Raw genomic sequence first — 27,472 nt, 5'->3', positions numbered from 1 at the left:
GACTATGCAGCCGTCATACCGCTCAGGAAGGAGTTGCGTTCTGTCTCCTCGAGATTAACGTACTTTGGTGTGAAAAGTGCAAATCAATCTCAGAACAACAGCAAAGGACCTTATGAAGATGCTGGAGGAGACAGGTACAAAAGTATCTATATCCACAGTAAAATGAGTCCTATTTTAATTATTTGTTTATTTAATTTAATTAGGCAAGTCAGTTAAGAACAAATTCTTATTTTCAATGACGGCCTAGGAACAGTGGGTTAACTGCCTGTTCAGGGGCAGAACGAAAAATTTGTACCTGGGGACAAAGATTGTACTTTTTGGAGAAATGTCCTCTGCTCTGATGAAATAATGACCATCGTTATGTTTGGAGGAAAAATGGGGAAGCCTGCAAGGTGAAGAACACCATCCCAACTGTGAAGCACAGGGGTGGCAGCATCATGTTTTGGGGGAGCTTTGCTGCACGAGGGACTTGTGCACTTCACAAAATAGATGGCAGCATGAGGGAGGAAAATTATGTGGATATATTGAAGCAACATCTCAAGACATCAGTCAGGAAGTTAAAGCTTGGTCGCAAATGGGTCTTCCAAATGGACAATGACCCCAAGCATACTTCCAAAGTTGTGGCAAAATGGCTTAAGGACAACAAAGTCAAGGTATTGGAGTGGCCTCAATCCCACGGAAAATGTGTGGGCAGAACTGAAAAAGTGTGTGCAAGCAAGGAGGCCTACAAACCTGACTCAGTTACACCAGCTCTGTCAGGAGGAATGGGCCAAAATTCACCCAACTTATTGTGGAAAGCTTGTGGAAGGCTACCTGAAACGTTTGACCCAAGTTAAACCATTTAAAGACAATGCTACCAAATACTAATTGAGTGTATGTAAACTTCTGACCCACTGGGAATGTGATGAAAGAAATAAAAGCTGAAATAAATAATTCTCTCTACTATTATTCTGACATTTCACAGTCTTCAAATAAAGTGGTGATCCTAAAACAGGGAATTTTTACTGGGATTAAATGTCAGGAATTGTACAAATCTGAGTTTAAATGTAGTTGGCTAAGGTGTATGTAAACCTCCGACTTCAACTGTCGTTGGTTCAGAGTTCGTTTTGACATTTCAACCTGCGTGTCCTAATCGCGTCTGGTACCTGCTCTTAGTCATGCAGCACTCAAACTGACACCATTTCACTACTGGCAGCTGAAACAAATGTACTGTAGAAATATTCCAACTTCTCTTCCGAGACTGTCAGTTACAATATAAGTTACATGAGTCCATAACTAAAAGGTGTGTGTGTGTCAATGTGCGTTGTCAGATGTTAAGATCACAGAAGTTGATGAGATAACTTACCTTGACGCCGTCAGCTTTCTTGTTGAGCAGGCTCTTGGCTGCTGTAAGGATAGAGGACAAGGGGACAAGGTCAGCGAGGACACCTCTGATTGACACACACACACACACACACACACACACACACACACACACACACACACACACACACACACACACACACACACACACACACACACACACACACACACACACACACACACACACACACACACCTAAATCTAGTGAAGACAGCCAATTATGGGCAAACTGTGACAGTCCTACAGAATTGAGGTTTAATGTCCTCTACCAACACACCCACTTGTAAATAGAGACCTTGTATTACTTATGGAAGACTCATCATGTTAATGACAACTCCCCAATAGAGAACACGTTAGCACCGACTCCTAAATCAACATGCAAATATAGTCCACGCATGGAGCGAGCTAATTGATTGGTTGGGTAGAATGATGAGGTTCCTGGCACGTGGAAAAGCTCAGTGATTGGTTAAAGTGATCAGGGATGTCACACAATAGCCACACAGTGTATGAAGAGTGTATGAGAGAGGGAAGAAGAAAGGTGTTTGGAAAAACGTTTCGTCTGAGAGGGGTGCAAGTTACCAAAACGGGCAGATGGGTAGAGAGTAGTGCCAAGGCATGCCTCTTTCCATGACAGAGACTCTTACCTCACAAGGTTACACAATCCCAAAGACAGAATGGAGAAAAAACAAAAGGTAAATAAAACAGGTGTCAAGCAGTGGAATTCAAACTTTTTCAGCGAGGACACCCTTTTTTTCCGTCAGAATTTCTGGGGACCCCTTTTTTTCCAAAAATAATTCCTTGCGAATACCCACCCCATTCCAAATCAAATGACAACCTTGAAAATCAGTAAATTTCTACATTACCAAATAACCTTAGATTCATAGCGTTTTCATCTCTATCAAAATGAAAATAAACCAATAAATACATACTCAATAACATCCTTCTCAAAAAAGTTTGTATATTGAATCCCATATAATAATCTGTAGGTTTTTTTTATTTGTAGGGCGACCCCATAAAGGGTTGTGACCCCGACTTTGAATACCACTGGTCCTGGTAAAGTCTTGCTCTTGAACAAAAACAAGTATTGGCTATATGGAATGAAAATGTAAAACAATGTACTTTAAAAATATATATATTTTCTGTTAACAAGAGAACCAAAGTCTTGACAGGGAGAGAGAGATTAAACAATGTGTTTTTCTTGCCTGAACTAAATTGCCCAAATAAATACAAGGAAGCAGGAGAAAGTGAAGTCCACATCTTTCCTCCAGTCGCCACTCTGATTCAGAGGGGTTGGGTTAAATGCAGAAGATATTTCCTTTGAATGCATTCAGTTGTCCAACTGACCCTATCCCCCTCCCCTTCCCCTTCACTCATCACCCGAGAGAAAATCAATATTTTTTAACTAACAGACAAAATATTAAAGTATTGCCCTTTAAGAGGCCCAGATTGTCTGAACCGCATCGATCAGCATCGCTCCACTGGTCTCCAGGAAGTCTCTACTGATATGAACTGAGAGCAGGCTGATAGTGGTAGTTTTAAAGGCCAGCGTATTCATCCTGGAGTTCTCCCCTTACAACTCATGCGTCTTTCACATTTAGTCGCTCCATCCTCTCGTGCTTTTCTTTCGTCCTTGTTCCTCTCTCACGCCATCAGTCCTTCCTTTAACACCTGCCCCTCTATCCCTCCCCATTGTTTTCCTCAAGTGTTTCGGTGAAATAACACATCCAGCTGCATTGTTAAGCAGCAGCTGATGGGAGAATTCTAAATGTTGATCTGGTGAGCGAGCGAGAGGAAGAGAAGGAGCAGAAACACAAGACAATACAGAGCCAAAAGAGAGACACCTTGAAAGAAACCAGAACACAGTAGGTAGATGCATCGTACCTGAGAAGTTGCGTGTGGCCAGCATGGTGGTGAGGATAGCACCCTGAGGAAGGGAAAAGGATCAGAGAGTTGAAAAACTGACCTCCGAGGCTGTAATACTTGGCACACTGTCACCTCACCCTCCTGACACAGTGTGTCCAACATTAGGTGGATAGATTGTGATGCTAATGACCACATCCTTTAGTGCTCAGGGTCCACTCTATGACAAGCATGGATGGGGCTCGGATTTAGTTCGAGTTGTCACTTTCTCAAAGTCTCACTCACGACATCTGATGAAGTCCTGTGAGAAACATTCCCTCACCTTGAGTTTCCTTCTGGCGTTGAACTTCCTCAGGCACTCCACCGTCTCCTGTCTGTGCATCATGGACGCCACCGTGGAGCGTTGCTGCAGAGAGGACAGGGGGAGAGGGGGAGAACGTCATGAGTCTGTAGGTGTGCTCATCGGACCATTGAACTGTGTGTGAGTGAGTGAGTGAGTGAGTGAGTGAGTGAGTGAGTCGTACACAGATCCAGGGGTGTTTGAGTGCGTCTGTGGCGGTGACCCTCTTGACAGGGTTGATGGTCAACATCTTGTTAATCAGGTCTTTGGCCTCGGGGGTCACTGTGTCCCACTCAGGGGACGGAAACTGACGGGGAGAAAATTGAAAGAGGCAATGAGGCTCATCATCCATCAGTCCATCCATCCACTCATCTATCCTCCCATCCCTCCCTCACTCTTTCACTCCCTCCATTCAGCTTTGTTTGAAAATGTGTCCTTGGAGAAACTGGCAAAAAAAACATTGCATAGTTGCCAAAAAAACAGATTCACTGAGCAGAAGGTTCTCGTCTCCAGAGCCAAGTTGGGCTTGAGCCATTGCAGTGGGCTGTCCCCCGGCCGCTCTCCTCCCTGTCCCTCTCCCGTTCAAAAACTCAATCTGTCTGGGACAGGCGTTGGGATTGACTGGGGAGAGCAGGGAGAGGGCTGCCAGACAAGGAGGAAATAGCCTGTGCGTGGTGTTCCAACAGCATGCTGGGAGAGGCAATGCTCAGCCAATAGACAGAGACTGGAATTCTGATGTGTCAAGTACGCCCTTGTGTCGGGTGGTAATCAAGTGGCTAACACATTTCCTTCTTGTGCAAGATGAGAGACAAGATACACATGTTCAATTCCAGTCACTCAAACAAGATATTTTTTTTAAAATAATTTTTATTTCACCTTATACTGATGGGATGAGGTCAATATCCTTCCAGGATACCCGGGCCAGGTCGATTAGAAAGGCCTGCTCGCTGAAGTTTTTCAGGGAGCGTTTGACAGTGATGAGTGAACCGATATAATGACCCATTACGGATGCAGGCAATGAGGCAGTGAACGCTGAGATCTTGGTTGAAAACAGCAGAGGTGTATTTAGAGGGCAAGTTGGTTAGGATGATATCTATGAGGGTGCCCGTGTTTACGGCTTTGGGGTGGTACCTGGTAGATTAGCTTTGCCTGCTAAAGTTAAGTGATCGTGATCAAAGTCTCAGAAACACTGAGGGGATGGGAGGTTTCGGTATCAATCTAAGAGCAAGCCTGCCTTAATGTCATGTAAATACTGTCAGATAACACCATAGAAATCAACTCCAGTGGTACCCAGTGGTGTAAAGTACTATTTAAGTCGTTTTTGGGGGTTTGTACTTTACCATTTATATTTTTGACATCTTTTACTTCACAAAATTCCTAAATAAAATAACAATTTTCACTCCATACATTTTCCCCTGACACCCAAAAGTACTCATTACATTTTGAATGCTTAGCTGGACAGGAAAATGGTAAAATTCACACAAAGAGAACATCCTTGGTCATCCGTACTACTTCTGATCTGGCAAACTCGCTAAACACAAATGCATTGTTTGTAAATTATGTCTGAGTGTTCAAGCGTGCATCTGGCTACCCATAAATACAAAAACAAGAATATGTTTCCGTCTGGTTTGCGTAATATAAGGTATTTGATATAATGTATACTTTTGATACTTAAGTATATTTAAAAGTAAACACTTCGACTTTTACTCCATTGTATTTTACTGCGTGACTTTCACTTGAGTCGTTCTCTATTAAGGCATCTTGCCTTTTACTCAAGTATGACAATTGGGTACGTTTTCCACCACTGGTGATCCCTTAAGCCAGTGAGACTCTGCCAAATAGATTTCCACAGTAAGTGTCAAACACTGCTGACAGATTGGCAAACAGATAAATGTGTCTGTGTGAAAGCATGTACTGTACGTGACAGAGTATGTGTGTGTCGTGTCAGTACTCACATCGTAAGCCCCAGCCTTGATCTGCTGGTACAGTCTGTGCTGGTCCTCGTCCCAGAAGGGAGGGTAGCCCACCAGGAGAATGTAGAGAATCACACCTGATGAGACAGAGACACAAACATGTCATCAGGATGATACCAATTATGAATGAATGTCATTTCAAAAATGATACTCAAATCTCAGCAAGAGGAGAAAGTACAATCAGTATGACCCAATAATAGTAATGGCTTTTAGTGACTTCAATCAGAGAATGTGGGCACCGCTCATCGCTCCACGTACTTTCCAACCGCTCCACTAAAAACCAATCCTCAAAAAATGTAAATAAAAAAAAATCTAATTTATCCACAATTTAACCAACAACCATCTATGTTTGTGACAACATGGACCTACCATTTAGTTTAGAAGTATTGAAACCAAACCATATGGATTTCAATGTATTAAATCATTACAGTCTATAAATTGCACACACAGGCTGTGACTTACTTAGAATAAAATTAAATGATACATTCCTTATTAGGCTCCATCTACAGTGCCTTTGAATGTATTTTTAGAAACATGGCCAGAGTCTGAAGCTTCGGGTTCATGCGATGGCGCCTGGAGAGCAGGCTCGCAGTGGAGAATAACCTCTCAGCGCTTGCAGAGCCACTGTGGATGCTAAACGTCTTTCGGACCACTCTTTCCATGCTGGGCAGGGATGTGTAGTTTTTTATTTTTCTGTAGGTAGGCCTAGATTTTTTAGGTAAAATAACCCTAACAAAACAGAAAGCTCCTTAAAAAAAAAGGTAATACGCCAGGCCTATTCAATGATGGCATATTGTATAGATAATAGAACGAAAATGAACGAAACTTTAAAGAGATCTGATTTTTAGTTTATAAATACTTTGCTACAATGACACACTCAGTTAGCTACCCACCTCATTCCTTTCTGTTAGCAGGGAAGTACACAATCATGCTTTCGTGATACCCGTCTTTTCAGATTCCAAAATGATTAGACACTACATCACCTACTCCATCATCTCTTGCTCTTGGTCCTCCTCATCTTTGCAAGTCACCTTGATTTATCAGTTTCTTTCTGAAAAAAATGTAGCACCCTAAATGACCGTGTCTAAAGCAAGGGGCTGTAGTAGCACACAAGTAGACGACAAATGCATGCTGGGCCGGACGTGCCCTGAGCTCGTGAAGTGAGCGCTACTGGAGCCGACGCGCCAGCCTTTTGGGAAACTAGCTCCACGCTCCAGTCAAATTGGGTACGCTCCACTCCTCGCTCCCAGCTCCACTCACATCCTCTGGACTTAACACAAGTTAACAGCTTTCATTGTTATACGGGTGAGGAGATCAAGAGAGGACAGAAAAGGACTCCCTCTTCATAGACTCCTCCCACTATAAGGATTTTCATCATGTCACCGTCATTGTGGTTACAAAAACTATCCAAGCACTTCAGCACTGTGTTGCTCATTTGCTGGTAGGTTACCGGGACGAGCTCAAGGGCCCTTGGTTGGTCAGTAGAGCACTAACGACACAAATAAGTCATTGTGGCCCAAACTTCAGAGACGCACAGGTTGTGAATGAGTGTGTGGTAGACATTAAAGCCCAGGTGGCCCTTGAGTTTATGTAACGAGTGGGCTGCAGTGATTAATTCAACTGGATGAACTCATTGTCTGTGAGAGCGCCATGTAGGTCCTTTGTAGTTGGTACTAGCCTTTAGCTCAAAGACCAAATAGATTGTTCCATGTTGGGAAGTTCCTTACCACAGGCCCACATATCCACAGGTTTCCCATAGGGGTCTTTCCTCAGGACCTCTGGGGACAGGTAGCCTGGGGTTCCCGCAAAACCTGGAACAGAGATGAGATGTCATGTAAATTAACTACAGTTCCCAAGATAGATGTACACTTACATCCCACTGTTTTTTGTATTTATTACGATCCCCATTAGCTGCTGAAAAGGCAGCGGCTACTCTTCCTGGAGAACAAACAGGAATAAAACAATACATCATAGTGAAACAATAGCTTGCTCGACATTGTGAATTATACATACAGTAACAGTCAAAAGTTTGAACACACCTACTCATTCAAGGGTTTTTCTTTGTTTTTACTATGCATTATAAAGGAAAGAAATTCCACACATTAACTTTTAACAAGGCACACCTGGTTAATTGAAATGCATTCCAGGTGACTGCCTCATGAAACTGGTTGAGAGAATGCCAAGAGTGTGCAAAGCTGTCATCAAGGCAAAGAGTGGCTACTGTGAAGAATCTCAAATATAAAATATATTTTGATGTGTTAAACACTTTTTTTTGGTTACTACATGATTCTATATGTGTTCTTTCATAGTTTTGATGTCTTCACTATTTTTCTACAATGTAGAAAATAGTAAAACCCTTGAATGAGTAGGTGTGTCCAAACTTTTGACTGGTAGTGTATGTACATTGCTCCAATAGCACAAATGCACAGGATTAAATGCACATTAAAATACAACATGATAATATTGTGTGGGTCTGTGTAGTGTGTGTGCGCGTGTGTCTATGTCTCTTCACAGTCCGCGTTGTGGTGTGAGGTGTTATTTTATTTTATTTTATTTATCTGATTTTACTGCTCGACTGAGGTACTTAATGTGGAAGAGACTTCCATGTAGTCATGGCTGTATGTAGTACTGTGTATTTCCCCAGAGTCTGGACTTGTTCTGGACTTGAGGACTGTGAAGAGACCGGTGACATATCTATGGGAATATGAATGGCTGTCTGACCTGTATGCTAGCTGTTTGTACAGACAGTTTGATGCTTTCAACATGCCAATACCTCTCACAAAAGAGAGGTAGTGATGCAGTCAATCTCTCCTCTACTTTGAGCCAGGAGAGATTGACGTGTTATATTTTAAGGGCCTCCGTGCTGCTCTGTTCTGCGCCAACTGTAATTTGCCTATGTCCATCTTTGTGACACTTGACAATATAAATGAGCAGTAGTCCAGGTGTGATAAAACTAGGGCCTGTAGGACTTGTTCTCTCGATTGTGATGTCACAGACAAACCTCTCCTCATCAATATGTTTTGACCATGTCAGTTTACAATCTAAGCTTACATTATGGGTTGCAGTTTTATATAACTTGCTGTGGTAGCAGACGTGTATCATTTTGAGTCATCAGCATACATAGACACACAGGCTTTACTCAAGGCTAGCGGTAGATCCTTAGTAAAAAAAATAAAAAAAGGGGCCAAGACAGCTGCCTTGAGGTATCCCAAAAAAATACCAGGTTTACGCTAGATGCACTTCCGTTAGGTAACTCTCAATCCATGATATGGCAGAGGATGCAAAGCTATAACAGTCTGCTGCTGAAAAAACGATGATCGCTAATTTCAAAAGCTGCACTGATGTCTAACAAAACAGCTCCTAAATTCTTATTACAAATTTCTTGCAGCCTATCATCAGTCATTTGCGTCAGTGTATTATATGTTGAGTCCCTTTCCTTATAAGCATGCTAAAAGTCAGTCGTTAATTTGTTTACTGTGAAACGGCATTGCATCTGGTCAAGCACATTTTTTTCCAAAAGTTTACTAATGGTCGGTAGCAGGCTGATTGTTTGGCTGTTTGAACCAGTAAAATGGTGCTTTGCTATTCTTGGGTAGCAGAACGACTTATGCTTCCCTCCTGGCCTGAGGGCACACACTTTCCTGTAGGCTTAGATTGAAGAGAAGGCATTTTTTCCCCCACGAAAGATGTCATTACTAGGTGGTTTGTCATTATTTAAAAAATATATATTGTATACTCTAGCACACTCTCTTTACAGAATGAAAAATGAAAATGTCTTTCATAATTTCTGTTTGCATGATACGAAGGTTCATAGTTTGTTGGCATGTCATACCTAATTTTGCCAATTAAAAAAGTCATTAAAGTATTTGGCAACATCAGAGGGTTTTGTGATAACTGAGCCATCTGAGTCCATGAAGCATGAGAGTTCGCCTTTCCCCCCCAAAAAACATAATTTACGGTGCTTTTTACCTTCATTCTTTATATAACTTATCTTTGTTTCGTAGAACAGTTTCTTCTTATTTTTGTTTAGCTTAGTCACATGATTTATCAATGTACAGTACGTTTGCCAATCGTCTGTGCAGCCAGACTTATTTGCCATTATTTTTGCCTCGTCCCTATCAACCATACAATTTTTCAATTCCTCATCAATCCATAGTAATTTATCAGTTTTTTACAGTTAGTTTCTTAGCAATTTCATAAATGTGTCAAGTGTGACGTCTGGTTGCTCCTTATTACATACAACAGACCAGATACAGATATTATAAATTCGTAAAAATCCAATAACTTCACAGATCTTCATTGTAAGGGGTTTAAACACTGATTTCCATGCTTGTTCAATGAACGATAAACAATTAATGAACATGCACCTGTAGAACGGTCGTTAAGACACTAACAGCTTATAGACGGTAGGCAAATAAGGTCACAGTTATGAGAACTTAGGGCACTAAAGAGGCCTTTCTACTGACTCTGAAAAACACCAAAAGAAAGATGCCCACGGTCCCTTGCTCATCTGCGTGAATGTGCATTAGGCATGCTGCAAGGAGGCATCAGTGTGTTATATATTAGTATAGTGTGTTTAGTGTGTTTTTTGTGTTGTTTTTTTGCCATTTCTAGCCCCTGTTGCTCTATCGCAGTGCTTCTCAATAATTGTGGTTACCCCTTCTCTGCAACAGCAGAGAAGCCAGTCTCACAAAGATAAGACATTGCGAAAGGAAGAAGAATGCCCATGGCCCTCTGCCCTAAGAGTGGATACTGCCTCTCTACACTCAGCCAGAATTCACTCAGTGTCTGTGATGTGAACCTCAGTCTCAATGTGGAGTCAGACGTCATATCAATGAACTGGTCCTCCTCTGCAGAGCTGAAACTAGTTGGAGTTGGTGCGTTGAAAGGATCTCTCACCCAGTCATGTTGGGAACTGTTTTCAGGATATTGGCAATATTCTGCACGTTTTCGCTGAAAAAACTCAAGCGGCTTATCAGCGTGATTGGGGTGTAATGTCTTTAAGTGACGCCTTAATTTATTTGGCTTGATGCTGTCCGCTGCCAACATTTATAGACACAGTAAACATACCGGTCTTTCCTCGTCCCCCACCGTAGTCACAGTGAAGCCAAGCGCTACGCTTCGTCATATTTCCTCGTCTTAGCTTTCGGGAGACTTACGTTTGTCTCATTATCTCTGTCTCTCTCCACCTTTCTTTTCATCCCTGTTAAGGGTTTGTTATCTGCACTTCACATTTCCTGCTGTGTGCTCTTGTTTGGTGAAAAAAAACCTACTCCCTGTGGCAAAAAAAAGCATGTTCCCCGGGGTCACACGCCCCCCCTGGCGCGCCCCAGTATTTGAGAAGGACTGCTCTAGCATTTGAATGGTGTAAACGACAAGATATTATGACCCCATTCCAGAAAACTACGACTATCAGGAACACGTAGATGCTCATAAGGAATCGTTAGAAGGGAGAGTGACAAACAAACACCCCTGATGACAGAGGGAAATTAATTCAAAGCATACTTCCTTCAGACTGGAATTTGGTATTAACTGATTTGACATATCTTTGTATTATTTATTGAGATACTTAGTTTTCAGGTGATTTTAAAATGACATTTACTTTTAAGAAGCTTTACATAGTTGTTCAAATAAAATAAAAACTGGTGAGTGAGCGTTGTGGTTTTTCCATTTCAATATTATCCAAATGTTTTGGTTGCACCTCGACACACATCGGTTGAGAGTAGAGGTCGACCGATTAATCGGAATGGCCGATTAATTAGGGCCAATTTCAAGTTTTCATAACAATTGGAAATCGGTATTTTTGGGAGCCGATTTGCCGATTTGTTTTTTTTTAAATTATTTATAGCTTTATTTAACTAGGCAAGTCAGTTAAGAACACATTCTTATTTTCAATGACAGCCTAGGAACGGTGGGTTAACTGCCTTGTTCAGGGGCAGAACGACAGATTTTCACCTTGTCAGCTCAGGGGATCCAATCTTGCAACCTTACAGTTAATTAGTCCAACGCAATAACGACCTGCCTCTCTCGTTGCACTCCACAAAGAGACTGCCTGTTATGCGAATGTAGTAAGCCAAGTTTAGTTGATGGTTGATGATATTACTAGATATTATCTAGCATGTCCTGTGTTGCATATAATCTGACTGAGCATACAAGTATCTGACTGAGCAGTGGTAGGCAGAAGCAGGCGCGGAAACATTAATTCAAACAGCACTTTCGAGTGTTTTGCCAGCAGCTCTTCGTTGTGCGTCAAACATTGCGCTGTTTATGACTTCAAGCCTATCAACTCCCGAGATGAGGCTCGTGTAACCGAAGTGAAATGGCTAGCTAGTTAGCGCGTGCTAATTGTCGTTGTGTTGCTGGTTCGAGCCCAGGGAGGAGCGAGGAGAGGCACGGAAGCTATACTGTTACACTGGCAATACTAAAGTGCCTACAAGAACATCCAATAGTCAAAGGTCAATGAAATACAAATGGTAGAGGGAAATAGTCCTATAATTCCTATAATAACTACAACCTAAAACTTCTTACCTGGGAATATTGTAGACTCATGTTAAAAGGAACCACCAGCTTTCATTTGTTCTCATGTTCTGAGCAAGGAACTGAAACGTTAGCTTTCTTACATAGCACATATTGCACTTTTACTTTCTTCTCCAACACTTTGTTTTTGCATTATTTAAACCAAATTGAACATGTTTCATTATTTACTTGAGGCTAAATTGATGTATTATATTAAGTTAAAATAAGTGTTCATTCAGTATTGTTGTAATTGTCATTATTACAAATTAAAAAAAACATTTTTAAAATCATTCGATTAATCGGTATCAGATTTTTTTGGTCCTCCAATAATCGATATAGTCATAATCGGTCGACCTCTAGTTGAGAGCCCTCCACTTTCTTAATATCTTTTTGCACCCCTTTTGATTTGAACGAAACCTTCAATACATATTTGCCCACAGAAGAAGTGGTCAGAAATGTACCTTTTGAAGCCTCCCCGGTAGTGCAGCGCCAGCTGTGCCACCAGAGACTCTGGGTTCGCGCCCAGGCTCTGTCGTAACCGGCCGCGACTGGGAGGTCCGGGGGGCGACGCGCGACCTCTAGCGTCGTCCGGGTTAGGGAGGGGTTGGCCGGGTAGGGATATCCTTGTCTCATCGCGCACCATCGACTCCTGTGGCGAGCCGGGCACAGTGTGCGCTAACCAAGGTTACCAGGTGCACGGTGTTTCCTCGGCTGGCTTCCGGGTTGGATGCACGCTGTGTTAAGAAGCTAGGTTGGGGGACGCATGACTTTCAACCTTCGTCTCTCCCGAGCCCGTATGGGAGTTGTAGCGATGAGAAAAGATAGTAGCTACTAACAATTGGATACCACGTAATTGGGGAGAAAAAAGGGGGTAAAATAAATAGGGGGGGCCTCCCGGGTGGCGCAGTTGGTAGATACAATATTTTTTTTAAGTAGACATTGAATATCCCTTTGAGCACGGTGAAGTTATTAATTACATGGTGTGTCAATACAACCAGTCACTACAGAGATACAGGCGTCCTTCCTAATTCAGCTGCATTTGAATTTGGCGCTCTGCAGCTGCCGGAGAGGAAAGAAACCTGTCTACCTGGGAGTCTCGTGAGTGAAAACATCCGAAGTTCATCAAAGGTAAACGATTTCATTTGATTGCTTTTCTGATTTCCGTGACAAGGTTGCCTGCTGCTAGCTAGGCTATGATAAACTTACACAAATGCTTGTCTAGCGTTGGCTGTAAAGCATATTTTGAAAGTCTGAGATGACAGGGTGATTAACAAAAGGCTAAGCTGTGTTCCAATATACATCACTTGTGATTTTCATGAATAGGAAGATTTTCTAGGAAGATTTATTTCCGTTGCGTTATGCTAATTAGGGTCAGATGATGAAAACGGTCCCGTTCACGGGATGTGGTGTCACTACAGGTTAAATCTGCTTTAAAAGCTATGGCAACAACTGAAAATAATAGTCTGGCAATGACCAACAACCAATTTGGGAGAGCTTGACAAAACTTGAAAATAATAAATGGGCAAATTTTGCACAATCCAGGTATGGAAAGCTCTTGCATTTACCCAGAAAGCGTCTTCTACAAAGGTGGTGTGAATACTTATGTAAATTAGATATTTCTGTATTTAAATTTTCACAAAATTTGCTAAAAAAAATCTAAAAACATGTTTTCACTGTCATTCTAGGGCATTGTGTGTAGATGGATGAAAGAAGAACACATATTTTATCCATTTAGAATTAAAGGCTGTAACAACAAAATGTGGAATAAGTCAAGGGGTATGAATACTTTCTGAAGGCACTGTATATTAATGTGGGCCATTTTTTTTGCCCTGATCCAGGTTGCTTGTTTGTTTTTTGTGCTTTACTGGCGTAGAAGTAGGCATGCTATTGTGTGATATTTTACAGTACATTTGAGCTGATCGTGCAGGGTTAACTGCTTACAGAGGGATTCCTACTAAGGCAAACTGTCTCAGTGCTAACAGTGTAATTCAGGTTTATAGGCACAGGATTACTGCAGACAATAGCTCTCAGATTGACAGAAATATTCAGGGGAGTTAGAGGAACATACATTTGGTTACTTACATCCACCGTACTACCATTTCTACGGGACTTTCAATGTCCTCTGTTGCTGATTATGACAGGTAGGATTGGAGCACAAATAGACCCAGGCCGTCGGGCTCTAAAACTGTTCGCAATGTTGCTGGAGATAATCCTGGAACCCCTGTGTGTCTCGTTTAAGATACAGCCTATTAGAGGTCAAATTAATCCTTAATGCAATGTTTATGGGCCACGATTAACAAGCTTCCAAAACTTCCCACTGGAACGGCCACCTGGGGAACGTGGTGTGGCTCCCCGCCAGTGGAATGCAGCCTACTTCTCTAAAGAACTCAAATTCCCAGCATGCCCTGGGGCACCACCAATGATCTGGGTAGATGATTCTCAGGTGACAGCCAGCCCAGGGGATTAGGATAATTAGTCCGCCATCCTGTGGGGATAAGCAGGCAAATGGCCCTGTTTATCCACCTAATAAAACCTGCACTATAAACCCAGAGAGCTGACACACCTCAAAGTCTCACGTCTCACACATTAACCAGGTAAACAAACTACGTAAACAAATAACATTTTATTTGTCACGTGCGCCGAATACAACAGGTCTACAGCTGTTATTTAAGGCTCCACGACCAGTACTGAAGCTAAGTGGACCTTACAGTGAAACCTTACAGTGAAATGCTTGCTTACAAGCACTTAACATGTATTTTTCTGAACTGCATTGTTGGTTAAGAAAGTATTTACTAAAATAAACTGAAGTTTAAAAAATGTAAAATAATAATTAGAGCAGCGATAAAATAACAGTAGCGAGGCTATATACTCGGGTAACCATTACAGAGTTAATGTGCGGGGGCACCAGTGTTTAGTCCCAGGGTCCTTAGCTTAGTGATGAGCTTTGAGGGCACTATGGCATTGAAAGCTGAGCTGTAGTCAATGAATAGCATTCTCACATAGGTGTTCCTTTTTTCAAGGAAGGAAAGGGCAGTGTGGAGTGCAATAGAGATTGCATCATCTGTGGATCTGTTGGGGCGGTATGCAAATTGGAGTGGGTCTAGGGTTCCTGGGATAATGATGTTGATGTGAGCCATGACCAGCCTTTCAAAGCACTTCATGGCTACAGACGTCATTTAGGCAGGTTACCTTGGTGTTCTTGGGCACAGGGACTGCTTGAAACATGTTGATATTACAGACTAGGCCAGGGACAGGTTGAAAATGTCAGTGAAGACACTTGCAAGTTTGTCAGCGCATTATCAGAATACACACCCTGGTAATGTGTCTGGCCCTGCAGCCTTGTGAATGTTGACTAGTTTAAAGGTCTTACTCACATTGGCTAAAGAGAGCGTGATCACACAGTTGTCTGGAACAGCTGATACCAAAGTACTTCTGAAGTTTGTGTGTCTATAGATATTGTTTAGAATAAAACTCGGTCTGTAAAGCACAGTACATGCTTAGTTACACCCTGGGGGCTATATAGTAAAACACACTTCATAGGGGTGAAAAATTATATAAAAGACAGGGAAGTCATGTTTTTGACGACACTGGGCCCTTCAAGTATTGCTAAATTAAAGCAAGAAAACGGGTCCACCTGTGCATTTATACGTTTTGAGTGTTGGGCGAAAAGTTTTTCAAATGTACCACTTACTCCTGAAATTGGCACCAATGAGACAGATGTTTTATTTTTTATTACATACATCTCTGCTGTAAAATGTGCTAGAGAAAGTGTTCTCTTCAAACAGGTGAGGCCATTTTTAATTGTATCATCCTGTCGGAATTCTAGACTATTTTAGTGTAGAGAAACGTAAGTAATATTTACAACTTTTTAAATCGTTTTGGTGCAGATTTCATGTGTAAGAGATAGAGAGAATAATACTGTTACATGTATGATAACGCCTTTTAGTGTAAGAGCCATTTGAAAAGACCGCCTGCAATTTCAGACTGTGATGGCGTTTTGGCCTGCCTGGTGTCATCACCAAATTAGTTAGACTAATAACAAAGAGTTCCAAACCGCTCTGCCAATAACAGTTCATTTCCCCCTCCCTACTCAGACCACTCCCAGTCCTAGCAACATTTGTGCTTGAAAAACTGCTCTTTTTAAAATAAATAAATAAAACATTAATTGAAAACAATCAAATTAATTGTTACCTAGAAATTCTTTGATAATTAGATTTAAAAAATGGCTGCATTGGACATTTAAAACAAGTCTTCAAATGAACAGCCAAGTTTGGGATCCTTGGTGATATTTGAACAGTTTTCTTACTGACTGGTACTCACCGAACCATGCCTGCTGGTCTCCCTGCACCTCGATGGCCAGACCAAAGTCTGCCAACTTCACCGCTGCGCCCTTCAGCTTACTGGCTAGGAGCAGATTTTCAGGCTTGGAGTGGAGAGAGAACGGGAGAGAGACAGGATTTCAAAACTTCTCATATAGCAACATACGTGAAAATGGACATGTCCGCAATAATATATTATACAGTAGGTGTATTCTGTATAGTATTTGGGGTGATATCTACACTGGGTTGTAAAACCTAGACGGTGGGTCATCTCACCATTGAAAAATGGTATGATCCCCACTATACCTACAAAAGTATGTGGACACCCCTTTTTATTATTGGATTCAGTTATGTTACCTGTTGCTGACAGGTGTATAAAATCGAGCACACCGCCATGCAATCTCCACAGACAAACATTGGCAGTAGAATGGCCTTACTGAAGAGCTCAGTGACTTTCAAATGTGGCACCATCATAGGATGCCACAGTTCCAACAAGTCAGTTCATCAACTTCCTGCCTTGCTAGAGCTGCCCCGGTCAACTGTAAGTGCTGTTATTGTGAAGTGCAAATGTCAAGGAGCAACAATGTCTCAGCTGCGAAGTGGTAGGCCACACAAGCTCACAGAACGGGACCACGGAGTGTTGAAGCACATAAAAAATAATCTGCCTGAGAACGCTGCCTGCCCGAATGGATAGTGCCAACTGTAGTTTGATGAAGGAGGAATAATGGTCTGGGGCTGTTTTTCATGGTTCGGGCCCCTTAGTTCCAGTGAAGGGAAGTCTTAACGCTACAACATGCAATGATACGAGTGCTGAAGCGCGTAGCGCATTACAATCGTCTGTCCTCGGTTGCAACACTCATTACCAAGTTCCAAACTGCCTCTGGAAGCAACGTCAGCACAATAACTGTTGATCGGGAGCTTCATGAAATGGGTTTCCATGGCTGGGCAGCCGCACACAAGCATAAGGTCAGTAGTGAATGGAGTGATGAATCACGCTTTACCATCGGACAGTCTGACAGACGGATCTTGGTTTGTTGGATGCCAGGAGAATGCTACCTGCCCGAATGCATAGTGCCAACTGTAAAGTTTGGTGGAGGAGGAATAATGCTCTGGGGCTGTTTTTCATGGTTCGGTATAGACCCCTCAGTTCCAGTGAAGGGAATTCTGTGCTTCCAACTTTGTGGCAACAGTTTGGGGAAGGCCCTTTCCTGCTTCAGCATGATGTCCACGTGCACAAAGCGAGGTCCATACAGAAATGGTTTGTCGAGATAAGTGTGGAAGAAATTGACTGGCCTGCACAGAGCCCTGACCTCAACCCATCATACACCTTTGGGATGAATTGGAACGCAGACTAAGAGCCAGGCCTAATCGTCCAACATCAGTGCCTGCCCTCACCAATGCTCGTGGCTGAATGGAAGTGGTCCTTCTGTAGCTCAGTTGGTAGAGCATGGCGCTTGTAACGCCAGGGTAGTGGGTTCGATCCCCGGGACCACCCATACGTAGAATGTATGCACACATGACTGTAAGTCGCTTTGGATAAAAGCGTCTGCTAAATGCCATATATATTATATATATATAATGGAAGGAAGTCCTTACAACAATGTTCCAACATCTAGTGGAAAGCCTTCCCAGAAGAGTGAAGGCTGTTATAGGAGCAAAGGGAGGATCAACTCCATATTAATGCCCATGATTTTGGAATGAGATGTTTGACGAGCAGGTGTCCACATAATTTTGTTCATGAAGTGTAGGACCAAATTCCATTAACCAAATGATATTTTGGCACATTACTATGGCAATCCCCTCTATAACCCTTTCATAACTTATCAGTACTGTGTAATAATGAACTCCATCGTGCCCCCCCCCCCCTCCATTGTGTCCCTGGGGGCCATGCATGTTCACCGTCACCAAGCCTGCTTCTCTAGGGGAGCAGCTCAACGCTCTCACTCAACACACACTGGGGACAATATTACACCAGCTACGTCAGTGTTGAGTAACAGGATTGACACTGATACTGACACAGCAAAGAGACTGGACACAGCTTGATCTTCACAAAGATACACGAGAGTGTGTAATAAGCCACACGCCGTTCAAAGCTGCCGTCCAGCCCAAGGTGCGGGGCTACAATGTCTGAGGTTGACAGTGACTCATGCATAGTCCACATCGGAACAGGAAGGGGATGGGCTTAGAGAACAGGTTACAGGTTGAGGATTAACGCCGTTGCTGACATTTTCAAAGCGGCTTCTGGGAGCCTAAATTGGAAATAAATTCAAGAGAGATAGGCTTAATGTAACAAAGAGGAGATGTGAGTAGAAGCTGTTTCAGCCACTTTTTGGAGCGAAGCTGCTTTGCTTGTGGGGCAAATACATTAGTTACAGTACCTCAATAACAGTATGTCAGTGGACTGACCACTTCTATGGCCAAGATCAGTGGTCACCAAACTTTTGAGTCAAGATCACTTTGAGTCAAAAATGCAAGACGAGATCTAACGCTTAGATTTTTTTTTTTTTTTTGGGGGGGACTTAAAACGTAAGCCTATGCAACATTAACCAATTCAAAACAGTTCTGAAGCAGAGGTTTGTGCAGTAAGCTATAGGCTCAATACATTATCACTGCATATTGGCTATGCTTGAATTACTAGTTAGGCACAGCTGAGTGAGCATAATAATTGGCTTTAGTTTATTTTTACTGGACTGATGGCCTGCATCTGATGGTCAGTCTGAGGGGTGGGAGTGAGCGGCGGTGAGGCTGCCTCTCACCCGACTCACCGTCCCTCCCCTCTCGCTACCTCCACTTTTAAAAAAAAGGGGACACAGTGTTCCAGCTGATGGCGAATCTCAAGTCGCACTGCATGAATTCTGCCTCATGCACCAACTCATGTTTTTACGCTTACGACCAGAGAGAGTGAAATATTCCTCGATATTAAGAGAGACAGGCCGCTAACAATAACAACGTATGATTATCGGAACACTTTGCTATACTCCTTCATTGCAGCTGCAGTGCTGGTTGTAGTGTGAGTGGAAGTAGGGAGAAGACGCATTTTATGGCTTATAAAAGTTTTGAAACAAAGTGTTGGGACATTGCTGAATAACTTAAATGTTGAGTCTCTCTCCAGTCATGGTTTTAAACGTTTTGAAATCTCAACAGTATCAACTTTGCTGTGAGTTCGAAGGTTTATTTTTACAGTCTGGAAACTGTGTAGCCGGTGGTAGGCCTATAGGTGCACTTGAATCTCTGGGCCTGTCGGGTAGTTCTACCGTCAGACACGTGAAATGGTTGAAAATGGGGACACTGCCTTCCCGGTTCAGTGTACCTACCGCCAACAGCGCGAAACAAATCAAAAACTAGGAACGCAAGGCTTTACTGTTTTTTGTTACAGAAACGTTTGGTAATCGACTAGGAAGACCTTGGAGATCAACCAGTCGATAGCGATCAACCGGTTGGTGACCACTGGCCTATATAAAGGAATCAATTCCTCAACATTATAGAGCATCAAATCAAACAAGGTAAATTCACGATCATTCATTGGTGCAGTTAGTAGAGCATTTGTGAATTGTGATTCGTGCAGATTAGTGGGCGGGGACGGTGCTCACATGCTACGGTGGGGGTGGGGGGGGGTAAGTGCAGTCAACAGTGCCATGCAGTCATTGCAAACGCCCCTACTAACCCAGCCTCCCTTCCCCACCAGAACATCATGTAATCTGTGTGATGTGACTGGAAGGGGCCAGTTAAAAATGTAAAAAAATCTCAGCCTCATAACATCCATCATATAGACCAGGGCTATTCAACTCGTACCCTACCAGGTCCAGAGCCTGCTGGTTTTCTGTTCTATCTGATAATGAATTGCACACACCTGGTGTGCCAGGTCTTACTGCAGTCCCTGATTAGAGGGTAACAATGAAAACAACGCAGTGGAACTGGCTTCGAGGTCCAGAGTTGAGTCTTCCTTATAACACATAATCCCTAAACAGCTTTAAATAAATAATGTGCTTCATAACCAAATAGCTATTACGGAAGACTCAATATGTCTAACAATCCCTAAATGGGCAGATCGATACATTGTAATCTAATCTAAACGCACATATGAGAGCTATAGTCCCTAGCTAGTATAGCTTTCAGGACTGGGTAAATTAATTGTGGTGTGTGTGGAACCTATCTAGCTCACTGTGATCAGGATTGACGCCCGGTCCTCAGGGCTCCTGTGTAATGGGTCTAAATTTAATTCAGGTCTAGCAGCCATAAAGATGTAATTATTACTTGCCTCGGTGGCCTTACTGTATCTACTGCAACCGGGAAAGATGCACTCAGCTTTCAGTCACACACACACACAACTACAACGCTGACAAATTCACCCGTCTACCCTCACGCATATCTCTCACTTACTATTCCTCAATCTCCTAGCTATAAATCGGTCTCAATCTCAACTTCAGGGATTTAAACCAGTGGCTTGTTATCTAAACCTAGAGGGAGCGGGGAATCTACAGGAGGGCAGTGGAGGGAGAGAGAGAGGGGACAGGGACAGCCCTGATCTCTAATGCACTCGTCCAGACCAGCATCATCCAGAGTGGCCTGACCTCCCGTGTGGACAGGCAGAGGAAGAGAGAGAGAGGAGCAACAGCGTCAGTGATTAGAGCAGCTGGGAGGAAGAGGAGGGGGGGAGATTGGCAAGAGGGAATGAAGGAGGACAAGAGGGAAGAGTTCAGGAAGAAAGAAAAAAATAACAGAAGAGGAGCGAAGGAAAGAGGATGAGGCATGAAAAAGGAGATGGACAGATGAGCAGGGATAATGAGACGAAGAGGAGGAGGTAGACCTGAACAGAGTGCCGTCAGCGTCGAGTCCGACAGAAGTCAATGAGTCTTGAAGGAACAGCTTGAGAGGGATGTCTGGTCTGATGCAGTCAGTCTGTGTGTGGTCTGGTGGAAACAGTCTAGAGTGCAAACTGCTTAACTGTGTCCAACTAAATTTAGGTTGGTTGGATACAATGGTACCGTTCAGTACAATTACAGTGTGTCAAAATTACTATATGCATGAGTGTGTGCGAGTGTGTCCAGGTGTGTGTCAATATGGGTCCTCCCCCAACACACACGTGTACACACACACACACACACACACACACACATAGGTCACACCAGTGTGAAGAGATGGCCTTTCATCGGCCTCTTTCATGCTTTGTTTTGCTCATATTTGTTTTGTTTTTTGTCTATTCTGCCGCTCCCCATGGTAACAAGCTGGTAGCAGCCAATCAGAGCACTGACTGAGAGGGCCTCGGCGAATGCAAACGCAGGGTGATTATTTCAGGAGTGAAATTGTGCTCCTGGCTGCACCTGGCTCATTTGATTAGCAAATTTGAGTTCTGAAACTTGCCATGACGGCAATGACCGGGAGGATTAGAGAAGGGTACACCCTAAGAAGGTCGTTCCATGAAATGTGTGACTTTTGATATTTTAAGTAGAAACTGTGCACCAATATAGATGTAAAAATATATATAAACCACATGAAGAATTCAATAAAATCAATTTTTAATATGAATAAAGATTTGCTAAAGAAAAGAAAATCAACATTTTGACATGTCCCTCTGTGTACCCTATGATCTCCAGGAAGATTTTAACCCACTTAACCCCAACATTTCTCCAAGTTTTCCTAGATATTTTGTTGCTTTGACAGTCATTTCTGAAGATGATTATTTATCTAGTGTCATTAGTGATTCAAACCTGTCCCTCATTTTAAAGGCCAACCCTGTTATGTGAACTGAACTCATGTTAATATGATGAAACTCCTATTCCTGAGTGGGTTGAGTGGGTTGAGTATGACACGTCAACCCTGTTACCCATAGATAGACAGGCTAGAAATGTTGTATCCATTTCATTTTTTTATGTGAAGATTGCATTCAATTGCATCTCCCTGTCGCACACCACAAGCTTCCATTCCCCCTGTCACAAAGGGAATTTATACCTGATTTAAGTTAAAATCACAACCATGTTACTTTATTTGGCACCTACTAAGCACTTAATAGTATTTTTGTTGGTGCAAGCCTCAAGATGGGGGAACGTGTTGTTTTATTAAGTTGAACATTTGCTCTTTATGACAGAAAGGAAAGGCACTGAATTAGTCGAAAGACCCAACAAGGGAAAGTCTCCAAATTCTACTTGGACAATGTGACAATTTCATCCTACTCATCGTATTATTATATTGTTTAACAAGCCTGATTTTATCCACCATTGAATTGGAGCGATTGCAGGCCCTATTTCCGTGCCTATTAACACCTCCGTCACTGTTCTGAAGACAAACACGGTGCGTCAGTGTAGGTGTGGACGTAAAAGGTCGACATGCCTTTCCATAAAGTCCCAAATAAGACTTCCTTTCTGTAATTACCATTTCATCAGCGTTTAACTGGCCGAGCAGTCACTTATGCAGTGGAAAAGTTCAAACTCATAATTTGACCCTGTGCCTCCCATGTCTCAACTCCAAAAGACGTGTCAGACAGTCTATCAAAGTTCTTAACCCTCAAAGTCAAACGGATAAAAAGTCTGAAAGTCAGTCAGGATGAGTGGGGTCTCCGTGCAACTAGAAGAGTTGGAGGGAGAGGAAGAAGAGGAAGGGCTGTGTTTGGCTTCCTGGCATTTCTACTCACCTTCAGGTCGCGGTGGACCACGCCCATCTGGTGGCAGTGGAGCACGGCCTCAAGGATCTGCTGAATGCAATGACTGCATGCAAACACCAGGGGGTGTGGGTTAGTGACAAGCTCACACTCACTGTGTGCCGTGCGTTCTCCTTGAGACGGGGGTGGGGGGGGCAGCAAGGGTGGTGGAGGTGGTGGTTGGGATGATGTTTAGGCCATTGATTTGTTAATATCCCTCCAACTACCACCCCTATAACACCAGTACTCCAGTGTAGAGCCAATGTATTTACCCAATTGAATGTGACTGCTTTGACTATAAGGTGAAAGCAAGATTGTAGATATTCTAATAAGTGAATGCGGCATAAGTTAAACAAAAGTGTGTTCTGATTGGATCATTAAGATCAAGGACATCTGGCTATAACATCATCACCCACCACCCCCACTCACTGTCCCCCCGGGTCTCAAAACAGAAGTGGTGTTAGCTCCCCGCTGGCTGTGAGCTCGACCCTGGGGAGGGTAAGGAGGTGTAGGAATTGATCCTATTTATACCCCTCTTAAACCAGAAGGGGCTTATCAAATACGCCCAGGACCCAGGCTCACAGCAGGCGTTCAGAGCAGAGAAACGAACACCGGAGAGAGATGCTACATGCACATCGTCTTTGGGTTTACAAAGGAGGAAAAGGTGAGCTGTGTCACCCCCCCGCCCCTCACCGCCCTGCCGCCCCCGCGTGGGCCACCTGACCTCAGCCACGAGTAGCGATTGGTGGAGGGGTCAGGGTGGATGCTGGTAGGGGATTGGGTTTGGAAGAGAGGAAAGCGGCTTGTGGGGTTACAGGGTGAATGGGAGGGGCGGGGGGCGGGGTGGTTGTTAATTGGTGGTGGATTTCTGGCGGATGGGTGGGCAGGCGGGCGAGGGGGCCGGCATGGTGCCAGCATAGCCTCTGTTGTGTACTAACCTTCATGTCCCTGTGAACTATACCACTTTGGTGACAATGATTTACACTTTCTAGAATCTGCTGTATGCATTGGCTGTGGAGGAGAGAGACAAGGCCAGAAGAAGCGAAGAGAACACACATCAGAAGAAAAAAAGAAAAAAAACACACAAAAAAGACAAAAACGAGAAAGACCAGCGAAACTGTAATATCAAAAGTAAAAACTAGAGAGACAGAGACTGAGAGACAGAGAGACAGAGAGAGGAGAGTAAAGTTCACATCATGTTCCACCACTTAATCTTTTGGAGAGTGACAACGCTATTTCGGTCACAGGGACGCTAATTGACTTTCAATATCAGGAATGACAAAAGGACTGAATCTTTTAACAGTCTCACTTTAAAACGGAACATTGCTTTTTGGAATGAGTAGGAACTAGCCATATTAAAATGATATGACCTCAAACTCAGGTCTTTGTTTGGTTAATGACGTGTGCTATACAGGGGGAAATGGATCTGCAGACCGCAGCCTCGTGCCAGGAGAGCAACAGAAAAACAGACGACAGAGGAGTATCTCCATAAGATACATGCCAGACAACGCACGCAGATAGAATACAGATATCATCACCTCTATTACTAAAGTACAGTAACAAAGAGAACGAGGGTGTATGCAGTAAACAAACAAGTACAGATTGTGGGCACACTCATAATGTGTTATGTTGAGGCAGTAACTTGTGTCAATTTTAAACTCTAATGATGAAAAATCCACTACGTCTATTGTGTACAACTAAGTGAAGTAGAATGTGTGTTTTTTTTTAAAGTTTTTTTTTTTTTACATCCACTGACATGTGTTCGACTAGACCAGTAACATTAGTTGCAGTTAAGTGAGTCTGTGCGAGTCTGACCTGGCGTCTGCTTCGCTGTAGTACTCTCTGGCTACGATGTCCTCAAACAGCTCCCCACCAGTCACCCTGGAAGAAAGGGGAATAGGAGACGTGATAATTCCATGCTAGAAGTTCAGGAAAACAGCGGGAGACCCGGAGAACGAGGGTGCAGTCAGCTATGCAAATTCTGCCTTTCAGGCATCTTTCGAGGAGAGAAACGAGACACCAAAAGATGTCACGATTTGGACAAAACAGCAAATATGCTTGTGCTTTCTGATCATTAGAACAGCATTAGACACCCCTCCAACGGTGTTCGAATAAAACATGTAGTTGACATATTAGATTGGGAATGCATTCCTGTGTGTTCCAGTGAGCTAAATGTCCCGAATCGTAAGTGTTATTCCAAGGAACTGGGCAACACAGGAGATGGGAATGTTTCATGTAACCACTCTTGGCACTGGAACGACACCAGACTGTTTGTACATGGATTGTGTTCAGAGTGCAACACACCGCAGTCAAAACGTCCAATGGATTCTCGCAATGCTTTCAGTTTGTTCCATATAACGTCGTAGTAATGCATTCAAAATATAAAGGCAGGTGAATGTAACATAATTCCATACGTTTTACCTTTATTCACGGTCAATGTCATTTGCCTCATCGTTTTGTCGTCATTCTTCTGGCCAGGTTTATTTGGGTAAAGGGAAAGAGAAGCTTTCATCCCCGCAATTCACTAATCTCAGCTGCCTAAGAGCGGCACCTTTTTTTGTTTTTTAACAGCCCTTAGTCAAATTAAATGCAGCATTTTAAAGAAATTGGGACCGATTTCCCCCTCCAGCTGCCAAATTAAACACCGCCAAAACTGCTGCCAATACACAAGGGAGTGATAGAGAGAGATGGAAAGATAGTGGAAGTAATGGGCATTGAGCTGGATGGACTGTTCGAAAGAGCGAGGGAGAGTAGACGTAAAGTTTGTCTTCTGGAGTGATATTGATGTGCGTAAAAAAAAATGGTGAAATATGGATGCAACATTGCAGTAGCATATGAAGAAACACAGACATTGCTGCTGGGGAGAGAGCTATATGGAAGGAACTCTAAATCAAATCACTCAGATCAAAAGGCTAGCGTTCAAACTAACTGTGATGCATCATAGGAGCCAGGCCAACAGACCTCGGAAACCAATACATACTTTACTGTGTCCCCTCTAAATTACAGCCCTGAGTTGTTCACTGTCCAGATGACCCCACCAAGGGAAAACTCCAGGGCATTAATTGGCTTTAACTAGGGCCCAGAGTTTCAGGAAACACTCAGAGCCGAGACAGGGATTTCCAGCCCACTTTGACATCTGTGGAACATAAGGTTCGTTTTGGCATGCTGCCATTGGAAATAAACACACTTGATCAGCCAATGGATTCACCTTGTAATCCTTAAAGGAGGAGATAGGCGTTTAGTCTATTTAAAATACCCGTGCAGAGCGGTGGTATATTCCAATTTCTCACTACATCAGAGTCTATGAGAAGATTAGACTGTTAAGAGTCATTTACAAGCCCATCACATAATTTGACTTGAGGGTGAGAAAACAATGCAAAACATTTTTTTAAACTACAACACCCTTTCCTAGTACACACAGCCCACACACAGTAAATACCAGTGGAAACAGAACTGGAAATTAAAGTGCTGTCTACTGGTAGGAATAAATAAGGAGTGTTTAAGTTCAGGGAGAGACTCCTGTGCAGAGGAACATCCGGTGAAGAGGAGAGGGCTGGGCGTTCAGCCTTTAGCCCTCCTTAAAATAAGGACCCCCCCCAGGGTAGAGCAGGGACACAAACAGCCTGGACGGCTGCACTAGTGCGCACGTCTTTATTGCCTTCGGTGCCACCTTTGGAGCTGCCCACTTAGATTTCCATAAATATGAATCATGTAAATATCCTTGGGGGCATGAGTCGAGCGATGCCTCAAAAACTCTGCGTTGACACCTCTGGACAAACATACACATTTACAAAATATTCAAAACAACAGTGACAATGCAAAACATTGCTCACAGACCAAGTGTGTAAGCTCGTGAACTTTTCTTATCCATCTTTGCAAGCTTGGCCAGCTCTGAACCAATGGTAATTGCGATGAACCCTTCTGTTCTTTGGATGATTATGTAAATTCACCCGGAAGGGAGCGGTGAGGAGAAAAGACAACTGACAGAAAGGAAGCCGACGAAGGGAAGATGGTACTGGTGAACAGAACCTAGGAGAGGAGGCAATCTACGGAGCACATCTGTGTTAGTTATTCCCACGTCCTGCCTGAAGAGCGTCTGGGGACACACATGGAGGAAATAGAATTGGAATTAGTATTAGTTTATCTAGCAACTACTACATGTACAGTGTGCTTACAAATGAATATGCCCCGCTAACAGGTAGGGCTGGGAATTGCCAGGGACCTGGCCATTTCAATATTATCCCGACACATATAAACTCAGCAAAAAAAGAAACGACCCCTTTTCAGGACCCCGTCTTTCAAATATCATTTGTAAAAATTCAAACAACTTCACAGATCTTCAATGTAAAGGGATTAAACACTGTTTCCCAGGCTTGTTCAATGAACCATAAACAATTAATGAACATGCACCTGTGGAAAAGTCGTTAAGACATTAACAGCTTACAGACGGTAGGCAATTAAGGTCACA

At 43.1% G+C, this 27,472-nt stretch overlaps 1 protein-coding gene across 12 annotated transcripts in view; it reads right to left on the bottom strand.

Annotated features, from left to right (window-relative positions):
- The window catches only part of LOC118368637 (calcium/calmodulin-dependent protein kinase type II delta chain), a 112,405-nt gene that overhangs the window by 15,104 nt on the left and 69,829 nt on the right, over positions 1 to 27,472 (bottom strand). For 3 of the 12 annotated variants that reach the window (XM_052495768.1, XM_052495772.1, XM_052495777.1), the window contains exons 5-13: positions 24,820 to 24,885; positions 23,943 to 24,015; positions 16,372 to 16,474; positions 7,263 to 7,346; positions 5,518 to 5,612; positions 3,747 to 3,869; positions 3,545 to 3,628; positions 3,244 to 3,286; positions 1,346 to 1,386 (exon numbers count right to left, since the gene is read on the bottom strand). In XM_052495768.1, coding sequence (XP_052351728.1) covers positions 1,346 to 1,386; positions 3,244 to 3,286; positions 3,545 to 3,628; positions 3,747 to 3,869; positions 5,518 to 5,612; positions 7,263 to 7,346; positions 16,372 to 16,474; positions 23,943 to 24,015; positions 24,820 to 24,885 — 712 coding nt within the window. Of the gene's footprint in view, positions 1 to 1,345; positions 1,387 to 3,243; positions 3,287 to 3,544; positions 3,629 to 3,746; positions 3,870 to 5,517; positions 5,613 to 7,262; positions 7,347 to 16,371; positions 16,475 to 22,998; positions 23,072 to 23,942; positions 24,016 to 24,819; positions 24,886 to 27,472 lie in introns of all 12 variants that reach the window. The other 9 variants (XM_052495770.1, XM_052495775.1, XM_052495779.1 and 6 more) reach the window with 3 other exon arrangements.

Source organism: Oncorhynchus keta, chromosome 35, assembly GCF_023373465.1.
Source record: "Oncorhynchus keta strain PuntledgeMale-10-30-2019 chromosome 35, Oket_V2, whole genome shotgun sequence".
In the NCBI taxonomy this organism is placed as follows: Eukaryota; Metazoa; Chordata; class Actinopteri; order Salmoniformes; family Salmonidae; genus Oncorhynchus; species Oncorhynchus keta.
This window is presented reverse-complemented; position numbering and strand designations above follow the sequence as displayed.